Below are 20397 nucleotides of genomic sequence, written 5' to 3' on the forward strand. Positions count from 1 at the left end.
TGCAGAACTGATGAAGCCGCAATGTTCACGCCATGGAGCTGAAAGTTACAGTTTTCATTAAACAATGTTCCATTATAAAATACAAATGAACATACAGTACACTGATGTGCATGCCCACTAGTGTAAGGCACTTTCACTGACTTAAGACACTTTCTTTTGCAAGATTAAAAATTCAGTAAGGCCGTGCTACGGCAAAAAAAGATATATTCACGCAGTTTTCACGTCAAGCGTTAGAAAATGTGGGAGAGCCATATCAGCTTCAACTGATTTCCCATTCAATACTCATTACTGTACTGTTTGATTTTTACTTTTGTTTTGATTGTTTTGATTTTCATGAGCAGTGCTTTCATGCAGTTAGAAAATGAAGCATTTATTGCTTTGCCCTTTTTCTCCTGCCTTCTAGTTCCACACAGGGTGAGAGTAGAATAGAATCCGTGTAGAAATAAGAAGTTCAGCAGTTCAGCCTCAGCAAATTTGACACATTTATCATGGGAGGGTCCTTCCTCCCCCTCTTTTAAGGGCTTTGCAAACATGTCTTTGAAGCAAGATGGTTTATGGGCAGTGGGGGGGGGTTCTGATAATGTTCAACCCACTGAGGAGTTAACACATTTATCACCCGAGAGAGACGCGTCGTGTCGCGTCCCACTTTCCCACCATCCCTCCAGTGTCTCTGTGTGGTGTGCAAACGAACGTCTACTTAAGAGAAGAAAGGTTTGCGAGCGATCCTGATGACCCTGTAGGTATTGAGCCCGGGGGCATCAAAGCCCGGCGAGACGCCCTTCCTGTTGAACGCGTAGAAGTTGAAGAGCTGTCTGTCCTGGTTCTCCAGCGACACCGTGGCCGAGTTGACCCTCAGCACACAGGGGTACTCCTTCTCAAACACCAGCCTGAACACACGGTCCTGCAGATAGCTCAGCCGGATAGTCCTGTATTGAGCAGGGACCATGGTCTCCACCTGGGGACCGAACTGTTGCATGATCAGCACCCCGTCCTCCCCGGCCCGGATCTCGTAGAAGGTCATGTTGCCGTAGGTGAAGAAGCCCTCGTAAGGGGTGGGGTTGGGGGGAGCGGCGAGGTCGCGCGGCGCGTCCCGGAAGGCACTCTCCATGGTGGGGATGAGCAGGCTGTAGATCTTGGAGACAAAGTCCTCGTCCTTGGGCTTGGCGCCGGCCATGAGGATCACCAGGCCCAGCTTGAGACGCGGCACCAGGGAGAAGGTGGCGGCGTAGCCGTCCAGCTCGCCCGACTTCTGCACCAGCTCGTAGCCCAGCACCTCGTCCACCTCCCACGGCGTGCCCGTCTGGTTGGCGAAGTAGCTCTTGTCGCAGCGGAACACGGGCGTCAGCATGGTCTTGAGCGTGTCGGGCCGCAGGATGGGCCGCCGCGTGTACGCGCCCAGCAGCGCCATGCCCAGCTTGGCCATGTCCGCCACCGTGGAGTACATCTGGCCCGACGGCCGGTACCAGCCTAGGTCGTACAGCGGCGCCGGCTGGCCGCTCGGGTACACGCCCAGCGCCATGCGGGCCTGGACCTCGGGCGTGATGTCGAAGCCCGTGTCCTCCATGCCCAGGGGTTCTAGAAGGTTCTCGGCCACCCAGCGCTGGTATGGCATGCCCACCAGCTTCTCTGCCAGCACGTGGCCCAGCAGCGAGAAGGCCATGTTACTGTAGTGGCATCTACAGAGGAGAAGGAGAATTAATTAACCTTTAAGTGTGTGGGTTTTTCAGCATTCTATAAAAAGAATGCGTTCTATAACAATGCAATATTCTACAATTCCAAATTGTATGACACCCAGAATTCTATAGAACCTTCACTGAACATTCCCGTCACACTGGTGTGACGGTACACTCTTAAAGGTTTCAATGAATGAATGAATGAATGATTTATTTCTCTTCACACCACCATGTAGACTTTCAGTTAGGCCTACATGAAAGGGTATATTAGTATGGAGTCATGAAAAGGTAAATTAGTATGGAGAGAAAGGGTCGCCATAAGAAGCTAAACACAAGCTTATAAGCTGGGGCCCGCATTTGTGCATTAGGTAAAATAGAAGACAAGAGGTAGGCCTAGATCAAGTAAGTTAGAGGTGGTGGGCACATCCAAAACGCAGGTGCAAGATAAAAGGGTCAATTGTGAAAACTAAGTTGAATGTCTGGACATTCCTCTTTTCTTTTCTTTTATTTTTTCACCAAGTGAACGTTTTTGAGCTGCATACTTTTCATCAGACTACTTGAAGTCTGATGAAGAGTGTGTAGTTTGAAAACGTTTCAAGACAAGGACAATCAGATTACATAAGATAAGATGAGTTAAGATAAGATGCAAAACGAAAGACAATCCATTGTATGTGCATAAACAAAAAACAAAAACAAATGAGCAAGCCTAAGCCCTTGCATCATGAAAGCACAAAAATACCATCTTCCCCCTTCTTAAGACTCAGTGGATGAGTAGCCTATACTGTCATTCTCAATCAGCTATTGTTCTAGAACTCAGAGATCATATCAATCACTTGATTTTTTTCTTCCAGAAAGCACTCATGTAGTAGCCATGGTGACCCAATGCTAAAGTAACAATTAAAGGGGGAGTCCACTTTAGCACATTTAGCCCCTTCTCTGAGTTGTCTGCAATGCAATAAAGTGGTCCTCATCAATTCTTTTTTAAATGTTTGCTGCTGTAATTTGGCCCTTTTGGATTTTGCCTCAATCAGCTTTAGAATATGCATGTCTATATGTATGTCCATATCTGTTCGTAGAACCACCCTAAACATTTGTTTTCAAAAGTCGTTAGGGGTGTTCACAGGCATTCCCTAACAAGTATTAAAACTAAACATGGCTTCTGTCATGTTTTATGTGTCATTTTCTGAAGGAAAAGAAAAAAATATTAACAAAATGATAAATAAAACACGACAGAAACCATGGTTCGCTATACTTGTTATGGAATACCAGTGACTACCCCATTCAGTAAATGCAAACTGTATAATCTGGCTTTAAATACCATCCCAAAAAGGGTGGAATCTGGCAACAACTCCAGTGGCCATCTTGAAAGCTTTGGTCTCAACAACTTAATCAGGTCATGTACCTGGAACAGGGTATTAGCACACAAGATTTGGCCAAAATCCCTCCACCCATTCAAAAGTTCACACCCAACCCAACCAAAAATCTGTAAAAGATGGACACACTAACCCATGGACTCACGTAATCCTGAATGATCAGAGAAGCGTATGTGTCTACATTCTTGTCTGGTCATTCAGGTGGAAGCGTAATAAATGGAACTAAATTCATTGGGTCTGTTTGTGTTCCGTACTTGGTTCCTGGATCTGCCACCAGCACGTCGTCCTGAAGTAAACCGATGGCGGCGTCGGTAGTGCCACGCCAGAGCAGGGTGGTTGACCTGAGGCGCCTGGGTAATCCTGCAGGGGTCAATTGTGTCAAGACAGAAACGAGGAAATTTACACTGTGCCCTTTGAGGAGTGCTATCACATACAGTACGTGGTTCAAATTTTAGCAACATTTTGAGTTCTCACTATGATGTCACAAGGACTTTACAGGATTTTTAATACAGACTTTTATGGGAGTTGTAAAATGTTTGAGTAAAATTGTAGAAGAACTAGGGGGAAATCCTTACTCCACAAAGGGTTAAAACTTAAAATACTTCAGAGTTATCATGTTAAGCAAGTTCTTCAAAGATATAAAAACTATGTTAGAATCCCAACCTCTGCCAGCTGTAGCTATGGTGTATCTGTGAAAATCCTTTATTTTGCCAACTTCTAGTATTTCTAAAACCTACAGTGCACAGTTAGCCGGGGTCACAGGATTTTTTTTTTTCGTTCATTGGGCTATTTAAACACCCACACACACACACCCCCCCACACACACACACACACTCAGCAGTCAGAAATAGTAACGATTGAGTGTGTAGTCTGCTAAGGCTGTTCCCTGTCCTAATCCTCTAGCAAGGTCCTCTAGCCTGGAGGGATCTCCATGCTGCCTTGCCTTTAAGTAATGGAGATAAGTGACTGGGAGCAGGGTTGCCAGATGAGGCTGCCAGAGATTTCCAGCCCAAAAAAATGCTCCAAACCCACCTGGAAGCATTAAATCCCGCCCAATTCTTTTTATTTCTATAGCCAAAAATTGGGAAGAGTTTTCCTGCAAAATGCCATTTTTAACCGCAGACGGCCATCCTACGCATCCCAATTGGGCGGGAAACCGACCAATCTGGCAACACTGGCTGTGAGGTGCACAGGCAGTAGGCTATTCCTGACCTCACCAACATGGAGTCTCCCTTGGTCTAGTACCTCCCGCTGATCGGAAAGTCTTTTAGTAATGATGTCGGCCAGCTGGCAGAGGATCGAGCCATACTGTACCGTACGTTTCGTAACTAGTCTGTCACCTGCATCTGACATTGGTTAAACAGTGTTGTGTTGTGTCATGCTGTCTGAACAGGACTTTTGGTCCATGGTCAGTTAATCTTTACTGTAAAAAGACATTTGGATAAAACAAGCATTTGATGATTAAAATTTGGCAGACTATATTCTCATGACTCTTGCAGCCAGACTGACACAGTTGGATATAGAAAATGTGCTTAAAGTGTATCATAACTGAGTCAGTGTTATGCTTAGCAACTATATGTCCTCTTTTGTAGGTCAGTTTTTTTTTTTTTTTTTTTTTTTTTAAATGTCTCTCTAAAAGCGTAATGTTGTAGTGTATCAGAATACAGAACATGAAAAACCTCAGATGTTTAATGTTTAGCACACCAGAGAGCTGGCAGTATAAAAGACTATCAAGTGTAAAAGAATGTGAAATATTGTTAGAAGTACAATGCTTAAAATGGAAATAATGGCGTAATGTTTAACAGACCTGTCTTGCCCTTCCCATAAAATGTTTTAAGTCACTTTCATTTCATGGGTAGAGTTGTGGTGGGGAGGGTGAGTGTTTTGGGTGTGTGGGCTATGTTGTTTGGGGAAAAAAATATGGCTTCTAAATGTTATACTGTATATTTTGCTGTATTACTTTTGTGATTTGCCTAATAAACATATATATTTTTTACAAATGTTTACAAGACCTGAGAGCTGGCTGGCCATCCTGCGCAGGGTCACGGTGGAGGTGCGGGATCTCCTCTCCAGGATGTTGGAGGACACATCTGGGTTGAAGTTGGGGTCAAAGTCCCCTTTCTTTGCCAGCGGGTTCTTGATGGAGAAGTTGCTCACATACTTCTCCAAAGGGTCGTCCAGGGAGGTCACCCGGCCCTCTTCCCACATCTTGTACAGCATGAGGGAGGGGAATATCTTAGAAAGGCTGGCGATCCTGCAGCCAGAAACAGAGCGAGAGACAAACAACATACCAGATGCTTTGTTAGTCACAGGTTATGCATGCAAAAGCCCAATGTACAGGCACGTACACGTACAGAGAGACAGACAACAAAGACAGAGAGACGTATAAATGCGAGACTATACAGATACTTATAAATGTCACCAACATAATTGTGCACGTGAAAGCCTATGCAAGCAGAAGCAAAGGTCTTCTTATTTATATACGGCACATGGCAATAGACATAGGAACTGAGGAAGAAGATATGCAGCGACGTATTCCCACAGTTCCTCCTCACATCTACAATTTCACCCAGCCTGATGTGTTCTCAGATTCCAAATGGCAAGAAGGGAAAATGGACGTGAATTGACATTGTAAAACACACTCCTATTCTCAGTATAATACCCAAAGCACGTGATGCACACGTTGCATTTGAATACTGTCATGCAATGTGCTATTCACCATACTGGGGAGAATTATGAGAATTACAGCATGTGTTTTGCTCAAGGACACTTTTGATTAGGAAAAGATGGGATTAGACCACTGAGCATCAACCTACTGACCCTCAGCTATCTCCCCCAGACTATAAAATAATATAAATAGTATTGAATGTTCCGTTGTGCTTGGTGTCTTGTAAAAGGTATGCACCAAGTATTAAGAAACATCAGCAAAGCCTCCCATAAATGATTACACTACATACAGCCTTCATCAAATCGTGTGTGGTAATAGGCTCCTCTAAAAAAAACGACATAAAATGGCTATCTTTTGGAGGCTGACGTTTTCAAAATGGTTAATCTCAGATGGCAGTGGAGGCCTCAGAATCAACACTTTAGGTACTTCCCATTATCCAAACTTGACTTGCGCTTTGTGGACTATTTCCCCTCTGTCAGCCTATAGACACAACTTTTGGGGGACAATTCCCCATTCAACATCCTGCTTGCAAATGAGAAAAAGACTTTTGAAGTGTGCTTGTGCGAGATATAGATTTAAAAACGTCTATCAGCGACGTCGTAGCGACACAAGCACAAGGGAGAATGGGACTTTGGATAATGGAATTTACCCCCAGTCGCCAAGTTCCACCTGTTTCCAAGTCAAGCCAATTCCAGTGTAGGCTACTTTATTGTCAAGAGTTATTTTCCCTCTCGTCCTTACCTATAGACCGTGTACTCATTGGGTGGTGCGGAGTACGGGTCGCTTGTATTCCTCTTCCCAAAGTTGCCGTTCCACAGCACAGAGTCGTTGAAGATGACGATGGCCGAGATAGAGGGCATGAAGGTGGCATTGATGCTTTGTCTCAGCAGGTTATCCACCTAGAACAGAGAGCATGAATGAATGAATGAATGAATGAATGAATGAATGAATGAATGAATGAATCTTTATTGTACACAAGTGTGGAAACTTGTCTTCAGTTTCACCATGTAAACGACACATAAGAGAGGTGAGACATTACACATTTAGAGGCATTTCACATTTAAGACACTCCATTTCATGCAAAAAATAATCAGGAATACCACTCTAATAAAAAACTTCTAAGGGGCAGCAATTGAATGGACTCATGAAATTGGTTATTATGCGGAGTCATCAGTCAGTTAATTAATCAATCAATCAATCAATCACTCAATCAGTCAATACAGTGTGATACGGTTATAGTGCATCACCACGGTTGATGTGATACTGGTCCATCATGGCTGTATAATTTACAAAAAAATGTTTTGATGATATTTATGATGGCAGTAAACATTGCAGGCATAGCCTATGCCAAATCCCTTAGATGATTCGGAAAGCTTCTGTCACAAAAGAAGGGTTTCAGTGCTTTGACATAATTTCACTAGATATCAACACTGCCTCACAAATCCAAGCAATAAAGTGTACCTATTACTGTATGTTAAAAAGTGTCCTCAGCCTCAATGACTTCACAGAATTAATGTGCTTTGCCTCTTTATTTTTATTCCTAAGCCACGCTAGACCCACGTCATCAAGAGATTTTCACACCACCTTCCTAAAATTGATTTGATGCGGCTAGATAACGCAAATCACACTGTCACAATAATTTGGAAACTTGATATCGAAATTATTGTCTTCATTAGTCTTGCAGAATGATTCCCACCTTGTCCAGTGCTGTTCTTTGTTGGTCTTGCTATGTAAATGTAATGTACTTTTATTTAGCTTGGTGACTGTAATGTAACATCTTATAGAATAATGTAACATCTTATAGAATGATTCCGACCTTGTTCAGTGCTATTTTATTTACTTTATTTGTCTTGCCATGTACATGTAATGTCATATAATGTAATGTTGTAACTTTATTGGCACGTTCTTTGCTAGTTCTATACACAAATGTAATGTAATGTCTTGCCGGGTGATTCTCACCTTGTTCGATTCTATTTCTTTGTTAGTTTTCACACAAATGTAATGTAATCTAATGTGTTGTAATGTAATATAGCCTAATGTGTTACTGTCATTGAGTGATTCCCACCTTCTCCAGTGCCTCCTTGAGGATAGGGATGGGATGCTGCAGGGGAACAGGCTCCGGGTACCGAGGACACATCTCCTCCTCCTCCCCATCATTCACCATCACTTCTTCAGCTGAAACAGGATCACAATATACAAGAGTGCGGTGTAAATGCGGTCATCCATCCATCTGTTTGTATGTATGTATGTATGTATGTATGTATGTATGTATGTATGTATGTATGTATGTATGTATGTATGTATGTATGTATGTATGTATGTATGTATGTATGTATGTATGTATGTATGTATGTATGTATGTATGTATCTATGTATCTATGTATCTATCTATCTATCTATCTATCTATCTATCTATCAGGGTACGATTTGGTCATTTATAGGTAGGCCTATAGTAGGTTACAAGAGCCTACAAATGATTTTTAAAAAAGTGTAATAATATTAATGATATTGATCTTAAGCTTGGAAGTACTATCACATCATTATGTGGTTGTTTTCTGGACTGAAGGGTAACAGAACTTTGAAAGGGCATATTACGATACTGCATTGCTGCAACACATACAGTATCATGACTACGTAATGTTACATGAAAAGGGATGCTGAGCACATGTATACTTACAGTAACACAGCAATATAATGCCCTATATGCTGACTGCTGTTTGTATAGCATGATATTGCATGCGTGCATATTTTTAATTTCATGATGGTAAACAAGGTATAAATGTGTGGCTTGCGCATCTTGGGTTTTCTGTGCATGTGCCAGGATTAAAAGAAGGCATCAGACCGCTTTGCTGTCGCTTTTGCTAAACTGTTACAGCCTGGATTAATGTTTTTAATTCTGCATAATACGAATACAGATATCATCTTAATGCAATCGTAATCATAATAATCACGGCCCTCACGCCCAGCAACTGGCACTGTACACCACACACACACACACACACACACACACACACACACACACACACACACACACACACACACACACACACACACACACACACACACACACACACACACACACACACACACACACACACACACACACACACACACACACACACACACAAACACACACACACACACACACACACACACACACACACACACACACACACACACACACACACACACACACACACACACACACACACACTCACACGAACAGGCGCTGAATTGAATTTCAATCAAGGAAGTAAATGGTGATCTCCTTTTATGTCGGAAATCAGTGATCAGAGTGATCAGGCCTTTTCGTCTGATTGGACAGGCCAACCATGCCATGTTGTCTTTTAATGATTACTATAAGTTTCTGTAGGGACCCAACACCCCCACCCTACCCCACCCCTACCCCACCCTACCCTACCCTACCCCCCAACTCCATCTGAACACCAACGCTGCTCTACTCTACTCTGCGCTACAATGATGATAATCGGCCTTTTGCACCGCACTGCGCTGAGCAGTAGGCTAAGCTGCGAGCCACCGCCGCGTAGCCTACGGTAGGCTAACGTACGTCGAGCTTTGTGTAATCCCCCACCATCCCCGGCAAATGATCAATTAAGCATAAGGCGATAAAAATGCTAAATGTGAAAAAGTGGTGGGTGGGGGCGGCTCTTTCCAAAAAAGAACCCGTGGCTGCTGTGCCATGTAGCACATACAGTAGAGTAGTCTACATCGCATGCCAGCCAGCCTGTCATAGTGTATACCTGCTGTATGTTAAAGTTAAAGGTTAAGTATGGTGGAGTGTTGAGTGTTGGAGAGGGGGAGGGGGAGGGAAAGAGAGAGCGGACTGAGAGAGTGCACTGTAAAGAGAGAGAGAGATGAGTGAGGAGCTATTTTTAACCATCACCACAGACAAACACACACATCAACACACACACATACACACACACACACACACAGTGAGAGAGTGAGTGAGTGTGCAATGAGAAGACAAACATATTGATGGACAAAAAATACAAACACACACACACACACATACGCATACGCACACACACACACACACGCATACGCACGCACACGCACGCACACACACACACACACACAGACACACAGTGAGTGAGTGAGCCCTGGTCATGCCTCCTACCAGAGTTGAGCTTGGGTAGCCTGTACTGCCATATAAAACATCCTGTCATGACGATGGACAGAAGCAGGAAGAAGACCAGGCCCAGACGTGTCCATTTCACCTTCATCTTCTCACTTGAGCTCTCAATATCCTAGAAGAAGAAGAAGAAGAAGAAGAAGAAGAAGAAGAAGAAGAAGAAGAAGAAGAAGAAGAAGAAGAAGAAGAAGAAGAAGAAGAAGAAGAAGAAGAAGAAGAAGAAGATGATGATGATGATGATGAAAAAGGAAAAGAAAACATATATAATATCCAAAGACATTAAGATGTGATAATCATTTTAATGGATACCTTCACATAGAGTGATGATAATAAGGATGCAAACGTGTAGTCAACACTATACAGGAAAGCTTACATGACAAGATACAAGTGATTCTCTCTCTCTCTCTCTCTCTCTCTCTCTCTCTCTCTCTCTCTCTCTCTCTCTCTCTCTCTCTCTCTCTCTCTCTCTCTCTCTCTCTCTCTCTCTCTCTCTCTCAGTTTGTTTAAATGTGTGTGTGTGTGTGTGTGTGTGTGTGTGTGTGTGTGTGTGTGTGTGTGTGTGTGTGTGTGTGTGTGTGTGTGTGTGTGTGTGTGTGTGTGTGTGTGTGTGTGTGTGTGTGTGTGTGTGAACTTATTTGTAACATAAACTTATTTGTAACATAAATCATTTGAAATTCACAGCCAACGAAAGAACATTGAAACAGTGTTATATAGGCTACAATATGATTTGAGAGAATCAACTGTGTGTCATAATAAAAGTAAACATTGTGTAATAATAATATTTATCATTATCTGTTACAGTTAACAAGAACGTTATAAATGAACATTTTCATACTTAAAATAGAATCCTGGCAAAACACAAAATCTGTAATTAGCAATCCCAAAGAGTTAGCATGCTATGCATATCATGACAACAGTACACAGCTGACTTACCCCTAAGTATCAACTAGAAGCCAGTGGAGCAGGTCTAATACTCTTCTCGTCTCATAGCTCTCCTTATTCCTTCCTTCCTTCCTTCCTCCTTCTCTTCCTCTTCTTTCCTCTTCCAGAAAAGTGCTTATGCCCCTTTCCTCATCACTTTAATTTCCTGTCGTGTCGAAAAAATAAATTCAAAAACTTCAAAATCAAAATCTAAAAAAAAAAAAAAAAAAATGCTGCCAGTTAAAAGAGCAGCCTGTTGATGGTTTGAAAGTGTGAGGAAGTGTGAGTACTGTACACACAGGGAGGGCGATGAAGCACTTACTCGTCATGGGGTTTAATCTCAAGCCCTGACCTCTGCCACAGCCATGTCTATTTCCTCTCCACCAACCGCGGCGCGTCTCGTCATAATCTGAGGATATCCTAGGCTAAAGCCCACGCAGCAGGAAGGCAGGGCCCCGCTCGGCTCGGCCTGGCGGCCCACATGCCCACCCAGTCAGCCATTCAGACCAGGGGATCCTGATCATGGCTGAAATGGGGGAGAAATACGGCCCGGGCACTTTTTTGCTGAAAGGGGCCACTCACAATTAGACTCACTAGTGGGCCCTGCACCCTCGTAGGCCCCTATTTTCAGAAATGTAAAAAAGTATATATATATTTATGAAATAACTTTGCGTAATTTACCTTTCTGAAATAGGGGCGCACAAGGGTGCGGGGCCCACGGGAAATGCCCGCTATATGCCAGATGGCCAGTCCAACCCTGATCCTGATTGCGGGGGTGGTGGTGGGCATTAGGGGGGAAAAAATCAATTCACTTCATTCTCATCGAGCAGCAGCAGCCACAGCAGCAGTGTGGCATCATGTGCCAACTGAATAATGCTCCAATTACTCTTAAAGCTTTATTTGGGCTACATGGAGACTTGGCTGTGTGTGTGTGTGTGTGTGTGTGTGTGTGTGTGTGTGTGTGTGCGTGTGTGTGTGTGTGTGTGTGTGTGTGTGTGTGTGTGTGTGTGTGTGTGTGTGTGTGTGTGTGTGTGTGTGTGTGTGTGTGTGTGTGTGTGTGTGTGTGTGTGTGAATTCTCTCATTTCCTTTGTTGCTCAGCAACAACATATTATAGTCTGTGTGGCAGGGAATCTATCCATTGCCATGCAGTACATTTAATATGGAGCATTTACAGTGATTATACTGCGATTACGTGGGGGATTGGGACGGGCATTTAGACGTATTTACATACAAGGATGCATACTGATATACCCTGACATCATCACTGTCAGGCAGAAACTTTATATCTCCACTTTTCAAAGTTTTTTTTACTTATTAATGTATAAATCACTACTTTCAAAACAAATAGTTACGGTATTGCAACATTGAAATTGGTTATTAAATTGGTGTATTTATCATACACATGTACTCATGTAGACTGACTTTTTTTGACTGCCTCCTCACTCAATGCGGCCCGTAGATAAAACATAACCATGCTTTTTTAAACGACTACTGAATCAATCTGTTGTAATTATACCATTGGCCAATAGAGTATTGTGTATAGAGTATTCTATTTCTTCCATACAATATGGGCAGTCAGTGAGCAATCAACTGCACCTCCAACTGGGAATTGTAGTCAGACCCATGGTAATGTGGACCTCTGATGGTGGCGATGATAATCATCATAAATGTTGCCCATCCCTGCAGTAGATGCATGATGATGACATTGTCAGGATATTGTCAGGGCCGGTTCGAGTCAATTTGGTGCCCTAGGCGTAGGCGAGCACTCCCTTTCCCCCTTTCCTTTTGAGCATTTAGAAATGTTGTAAACATAACATTGTACATCTGATCGAGCACATCTGATCTAGTGCCTACATATAGTATACCATGGACCAGGGCTCTAAATTAACAACAGCCAACCGGCCAAATGCTGGTGATATTTCAGTTTGGCTGGTAGAAAAGACCAACTGATAGCCACTATGACCCATTAGTGAGTGTGTATTTGACTATTAGTTCAAAATCTACGAGCCATTCTGGTTGGCGATGAAAAAAAGTTAATTTAGAGTCCTGCTATGGACTACCGGTATGTGCATTCATTGTTAAGGTAAAGTTTAATGCTTTATTTTTCGCTTAAAGTTCTAATTTTGTGGGAGTTGCTGGCATTACTGGCGGCCCCAAGACATTTGGTATTCTAAACAACCGCCTTGTCAGCCTATGCCTGGATATAGTACTGAACACCAGATTGTCTCAATGATTGCTTTTATGAAACAACAACAGAAAAAGAGACATATGATGTCAAAGACAAACGTGCTATACAGAATATGGTATGTCACTTTTGTATTCCAAGCGGCTTCATTTCTTCATTTCTTCATTTCTTCATTTCAAGTTGTCTTCAAATGCTTGAAATGGACAACTGACTTGATATGGCAATGATGGCGCTATGTGAACAGATCATAAATATTTATTACCCAAAACACTGTGACGCTGAGAATTTCTCACCCATCCGATATGCCACCTTACTCATAAAATACATCCAGCACATGCTCAACAGTCAGGTTGCAGCATAGATGATGGCAAACAGTCATTTATCAGCATAGTATAGCCTCTTAAGCTGATTTATGACTGCTGTAGACTATATGATATTTAACATCCATACAGTGCTGGCTTCTGTGAGGTTCTCTCAGCAGTAAAAGGCCAGTAAATGTGTCAGCTTGTCAGGGGCGGTGCTTGCCATTTTGGGGTCTTAGGTGAAATATAAAAATGGGGCCCCCAAAAGTAATGTTGTAGACATAAAATTCTGTGTTTTGGTGCTATTTTTGTGTTTTATCTTAGTCATATCTTTGATTACCTTACATAAGCAGCAAATTAAGATCAGACTTACTTTTTGTGTGTTAACCGCTGCTGGTGTGAAACCTATATGGGCCCCTATGGAGGGCAGATTTGGTCTGGGCCCCAGGCAATTGCCTAGGTTTGCCTAATGTAATGTCCGGCTCTGCAGCCTGTGCAGCAGTGTTTAGTGCAATTATCATAGCTGTGGTATCTCATGGCAGAGTCAGTGCTGTGCCCCTCTCACGTACACCACCTGCTCAGGATAGGAGACAGGACAGGAGACGCCCTGGGTCATTAACATTACGCCACATCACAGACGCACACACAAACACACACAAACACACACACACACATACACACACACACACACACACACACACACACACACACACACACACACACACACACACACACACACACACACACACACACACACACACACACACACACACACACACACACACACACACGCAAACACGCATACACACACACAGACGCACACACACACATACACACAGTGGCGCCTTGTCACCCATCACCCGACACATGTGCACATATTCTCTCTCTCTCTCTCTCTCTCTCTCTCTCTCTCTCTCTCTCTCTCTCTCTCTCTGTGTCTCTCTCTCTCTCACACACACACACACACACACACACACACACACACACACACACACACACACACACACACACACACACACACACACTGTGGCGCCCCGACCATCACCCGCCACCCAGCCGCCACCCGCCTCCCGTATGGCACAATTTTAAATATTTACTTTGGAAAAGGAACAGCGGCGGCGGCAGTGGCAGAGCTCTGGGCTATCTCCGTGTCAGTATTATATGCCTACTGCATTAGCTTGGCAGGGGAATGATAATGTTGTACTCTCCTCTTACCCTCGGCCTGGTTTCATGATCATTCCTGAAATAAATTAGAGGCGAATTGAAATAGTTCAAACAAAGAGAGATAATCCAGAGACATACACAAATGCATGCACAAATGCACGCACACACGGACACACACACACACACACATACATTTGCACACATGCATGCGCCCATGCACACTTATACACATACACACACACACGCACGCACGCACGCACATACACACACACACACACACACGCACACGCACACACACACACACACACACACACACACACACACACACACACACACACACACACACACACACACACACACACACACACACACACACACACACACACACACACACACATTTGGTCATTTAAGAAACCAATATAAGGATGCTTTGTGAGGAATATGAGTCACTGCAACAGCCATATGTTTCAGTACAAAAATCGTACAGGACTTTTGCTGCCCACATACTTGAAGGTTTTTTTTACCCTCTGACAGTTAAGTGAATATACATACTGAATGTATGCAGTGTACCAATAGACATGTGTAGATGTGGCCCTGCCGTGACCAACCGGTGGGGCACTCGCCTGCCATGCGGCTGACCCCTGGTTTGATTCCCTGCCCTTTGCCCACCCCTCCCCATCTCTCTACGAATTCGCTTCCTGTCCACCTCTCACACTGTCCTATCAAATCAAGTCGAAAAAATCTTTAAAAACAGAAATGTAGATGTGTAGATGTGCGACATGACATATGATATAAACCAGGGGTGTCAAACATCTAGCCCATTACAAAAGTGCTGCAGGTGTCTGAGATTTCAGGTTTTCAATACCTGAGAATGAATATAACCTTTTTTACTTGCTCCTGATATACCCGCTGACATCTACCTCGAGATGATTGACAAGCAATTCAACAATGACACAGGTATGATACAGGCAAGGTTCTAAATTAACACCAGCCAATAGGCCAAATGCTGGTGAAATCTAAGTTTGGCTGGTAGAAAAGACCAACTTACTAGCCACTTTGACACTCTAGTCAGTGTGTGTTTGGCTTGTGATGTTAACATCCACTAGCCATTTTGGCCGATGATGAAAACATTTTGAGCCCTACAGGTATGTTTCAATGATGTTACTGGTTCCAGCCCACTTCAGATCAAATTGACTGTGTTAGGATATAAACTGATATTTAAGTGCATCTGTGCAATGTGCATTTTATGCATACTCTGCACTTTGCATGTCATATCCTTCTGCATCAATAAATCATCAACAGTACTCTGCATGATGTTGAAATAGAAGGCTAGTTGTTGTGACAGAGATGTACCCGTAGGGGGCAGACGACTCCCATTCCTTCCCTACTTAGTCCATATATGCTCCTACCAGGTCCGTCCACCAGCTGCAGTCCTCCGTTAGCTCTCATAACTGAATGATAATACCTCAACTGCTGAGAGTCATACTGTACATATCACGTATGTCACCACCTTGACCTTTTGCCAAGTGTGACAGCTGCGGCCGTCCAGCCACATCCTCTTGTCCTTAGTGGGTTACATAGACGTCTCCTTCTCCCTCCCTCTCTCTCTCTCTCTCTCTCTCTCTCTCTCTCTCTCTCTCTCTCTCTCTCGCTCTGTCTCCCTTTCTCTGTCTTTCTCTGTGTGCCCATCTGTCTCTGTCATTCTTTCTGTCTGTCTGTCCGTCCATCAGTCTGTCTCGGTCATTCTTTCTGTCCATCCATCCATCCATCCGTCTGTCTGTCTGTCTGTCTGTCTGTCTGTCTGTCTGTCTGTCTGTCTGTCTGTCTGTCTGTCTGTCTCTCTCTCTCTCTCTCTCTCTCTCTCTCTCTCTCTCTCTCTCTCTCTCTCTCTCTCTCTCTCCTTGAAGGTTTCATCATACTGTATGGCTGGCTGTCAGCATCAGCTAAACATGTGCTGGGTTGACCTGTTGCTGTGTAGGCCTCTCTGAGCTGGAGCTGGAGGTGATCCCGATCTTCCTCTTTTCCATACGCCTCCACATGGGATCAGGATGTCAGGGCTGGGAATCAGGCCCAGGCACAGTGGAGGTCTCTCTCCCTCCTGCACAATAAATGTTAAACTGGAGTAAACTGGATGAAAATTGATGTGGTACAGTGTGCCAAGATACCGTACCATGCATGAACTAAACAGGCAAGTTGTTCATGGAGACCCAGGACTGAATCCGACCTGGGTCATTTCTAAAGCCTACATATATACTGTACATATATGGATATTCTTTGAGATCTGTGACAAGTGAGATCTTTGAGATCTTCTTTGAGATCAGTGAGAGAGTGTGACACATGAATTGAGAGAGAGAGAGAGAGAGAGAGAGAGAGAGAGAGAGAGAGAGAGAGAGAGAGAGAGAGAGAGAGAGAGAGAGAGAGAAAGAGAGATAGAGAGAGAGAGAGAGAGAGCAAGAGAGAAAGTGTGTGGGTACTCTCCTTCACACAGGGTGTACGGATGGGTGGATGGGTGGTTGTGAGTTGGTTGGTTGGATTGTCTCACACTGATAAGAGGTGCGAATTGATTTTTTCCCTCTAAAATGTAGGCTAAGTCAATAGTCTTTTTTGCTGTGTTGCTTCCTTTTCTTGACCTAAATTGTTAATGACACCTGAGCCAAAGGTCAAACACGTCAACAAGGTGTTGAGTTACTAAATAAGGGAAAAATATTTCTCTGCTCATATTCATGGCATTCAGTCTAATACCTACAATTTAGCTTCATATTATAATGTGAACAAACTATTTTTGCTAATGTGACGGAGGTCATCTTGCACCTGTTCACCCCCCTCGGGGATCGAACGTGCGACCTCGTCAACTACAACGGTTCGGCAATGGGAGACACAGTACGATACCGCTGGGCCAAGAGACTAGTCTCTCGGCCCAACGGCACGAGACTGTATGAGGCTATCGGAGGGAGGTTTACCAACGTTCCACGCCAACTCTGTGCTAGTTAGCCTCCGTTACACTCTCCCCCTTAAACCTCACTCCCATCCCGGGTCAGCGGCACCACTGTGACGGAGGTCATCTTGCACCTGTTCACCCCCCTCGGGGATCGAACGTGCGACCTCGTCAACTACAACGGTTCGGCAATGGGAGACACAGTACCATACCGCTGGGCCAAGAGACTAGTCTCTCGGCCCAACGGCACGAGACTGTATGAGGCTATCGGAGGGAGGTTTACCAACGTTCCACGCCAACTCTGTGCTAGTTAGCCTCCGTTACACTAAGCATATGAAAAGTGTAATTTTCCCAGTCATAATGAATACTTGAAATTCAAAGGTTGTGGTAAGCATTCATGAAAAAGTAATTTGTGAATGGGCTTCATGAATTCTGGAAATAAATACTATAAATATTACCCAGTATACCTTTAAGAAGACAAAATGTGGCCACAGAAAAACTGCCATCATATGCCGACAAACAAAAGTTCTGCCTTGCTGTGTTTACTGATCTGGAAGTGACATTGACTGCAGGCCACTGCAAACGGACCATATGCTTTGAGATAACGGAACAAACTCCAGTGGAAACCAAGCATGCTGCTGCCCTCTCTCTCTCTCTCTCTCTCTTTCTCTCTCTCTCTCTCTCTCTCTCTCTGTCTCTCTCTCTCTCTCTCCTTCCGTCTCCCTCCTCTGTCCTCCCCCTTTCCCTCCCTCTCTTCACCCCTCCCTCTCTTCATCCCTCCCTCCTGCCACCAGGGGCGGTTGTAACCATTTTGGGGCCCTAGGCGAAATATAAACATGGGGCCCTCAAAAGTCATGCATGACACATAACATTCTATCAGTGCTCTTTTAGTGTTTTATCTCATTTAAATCTTTGATTACTTTACATAAGCGGAAATGTATGTAAACACTTTTGTGTGTGTTAACCACTGCTGCTGGTGTAAGAGTTGGGGGCCCCTATGGAGGGGGGACAGATTTGGTCAGGGCCCCAGGCAATTGCCTAGGTTTGCCTAATGTAATACCGCCTCTACCTGCCACCTGCTGTCACTCAACGTCGCTATGGCAGGTGTTCTATTCCCAGTGTCTCCTGTCGACCCCCCCTGTCTCCTTTACAACTCCCAACCCCTGTCTATTTACAGAAGCGCAATTACGATAGGGCCATGCCCATGCCCGTGATCTAGATATCAAATTACTCGTGAAATATTTGCTTGTCCTCCAGGCTTTTTGCGGTATTCTCCGCAGACAACAATACCAACCCCAAGTGTCCCAGGGAGTAAATCGTGTGTAACCCCTGGGTGCAAGGTCAATTTTTTCAATTTAGAGCGCCAGCATTAGAGAGGCAGACACATATCACGGCGTGTTACAATCAAACTCCCTGAACGGGATGGGGCTGTGTTAGGCTGAGTTGGGGTGGAGGTAGGGGGAGGGAGTGAGATACTTTGGTGCATTAGTGTATTGGTGTGTGTGCGTGTGTGTATGCAAGCGTGCGAGCATGCGTGCGTGCGTGCGTGCGTGCATGCGTGCGTGCGTGCGTGCGTGCGTGTGTGTGTTAGGAAGAGAAAGAGAGTGTCTGTGCCTGACTCCATGAAAAGAGGGGGAGGTGTCAGGAGTGTGTGTGTGTGTGTGTGTGTGTGTGTGTGTGTGTGTGTGTGTGTGTGTGTGTGTGTGTGTGTGTGTGTGTGTGTGTGTGTGTGTGTGTGTGTGTGTGTGTGTGAACATGTACAGTATACCAGTGTGTGTACATTGTACATAACAATGTGTGTATAATGGGAACTTGCTTGTGTGAACATCACAGCATTCCTGCATTTTGACACGTTATTTCTTTCCTTAATTTATTTAGTGTCATCTGGATTTTTTTGTAATGGGAGATTAAAAGTATTTAATCAAGTACATTGTCACAGAGTCATTCAGACGAAATCATTTACATAAATGTTCTCATGCGTATGCGTTCATGCACGACCAGTCACGCACGCATGCATGATCATACGTGCGCACACGCATGCGCGTGTACAAAGAGCATTCACAGTTGATGCATGTGCTCACACGCACACATAGAAACGTTCACACACACACGCTCTCTCTCTCTCTCTGTCTCTCACATACACACGCGCGCACACACACGCGCACACACACACATACACACACACATACACGCTCACTCTCACACAAACAAACGCACACAGTATGCTCACACACACACAGGCGTGCACAGAGAAAAACATATTGATGCATGTGCTCACACGCACACATAGAAACGTTCACACACACACGCTCTCTCTCTCTCTCTCTCTCTCACATACACACGCGCGCACACACACGCGCACACACACACATACACACACACACACACGCTCACTCTCACACAAACAAACGCACACAGTATGCTCACACACACACAGGCGTGCACAGAGAAAAACATGTGGTAAATTTCTATATGCAATATTGTAGTCAGCTAATCAATTTGTAGTCAGTTTTGTAGTCAACTAATCAATACTAACTAATGATTGGTGAACCCGATCAATAACTCTCCCCCTGGTCCTTTCTGTGTATCTAAATATATATATTAACGACTCTTAGCCCGGGTGATATGAAACCAGTTTCATGGTTCAATTCGTGACCCGCGAAGTCAAGACAGATTAGTCCTGATTGGGTTGTTGGTGCCATATGTGACCTAGAATCTGAGCTCTGGCTGCATTAGCAGACAGGAGGGGTCGCCGATCTCCCTGGGCAAAGGTTCCCATGGTAACGACCCCTGGATCCTGTGGTCTGCCGTTTTTCAGCCCTCACTCATCTTGAGGCTGAATTATCCTAGATTCCTTTATGTCAGTTCCATATTCTTCTGCTCTATTTCCTCTCTCGCTCTGCTCTTTGCCTTGCTCTCTCGCCCTCAGTTTCTCTCTCTCTTTCTCTCTCTCTCTCTCTCTATCCCCCCCTCTTTCTCTCTCTTTCTCTCTTGTCCGCTCCCCCTCCCCCTCCCTCTC

General features: G+C 44.3%; 1 protein-coding gene across 1 annotated transcript; it reads right to left on the reverse strand.

Annotated features, from left to right (window-relative positions):
- Window positions 1-697: 697 nt before the first annotated feature.
- Window positions 698-9964, reverse strand: lactbl1a (lactamase, beta-like 1a). Its single transcript, XM_063209649.1, has 6 exons — window positions 9856-9964; window positions 7780-7889; window positions 6456-6613; window positions 5059-5300; window positions 3301-3406; window positions 698-1676 (listed from the first exon to the last, which is right to left on the reverse strand). Exons 1-6 carry the CDS (start codon window positions 9959-9961, stop codon window positions 698-700), a joined length of 1701 nt encoding a protein of 566 aa, XP_063065719.1. The 5' UTR covers window positions 9962-9964.
- Window positions 9965-20397: the final 10433 nt, after the last annotated feature.

Source organism: Engraulis encrasicolus, chromosome 10, assembly GCF_034702125.1.
Source record: "Engraulis encrasicolus isolate BLACKSEA-1 chromosome 10, IST_EnEncr_1.0, whole genome shotgun sequence".
Taxonomy (NCBI): domain Eukaryota; kingdom Metazoa; phylum Chordata; class Actinopteri; order Clupeiformes; family Engraulidae; genus Engraulis; species Engraulis encrasicolus.

Coding starts and splice junctions, on each gene's coding strand:
- lactbl1a (XM_063209649.1), bottom strand. CDS start 9,961: ATGAAGGTGAAATGGACACGTCTGGGCCTGGTCTTCTTCCTGCTTCTG. Junction 5,301..6,455: donor AATGAGTACACGGTCTATAG/GTAAGGACGAGA, acceptor TTCTGGCTGCAG/GATCGCCAGCCTTTCTAAGA. Junction 3,407..5,058: donor GATGGCCAGCCAGCTCTCAG/GTCTTGTAAACA, acceptor TGACCCCTGCAG/GATTACCCAGGCGCCTCAGG.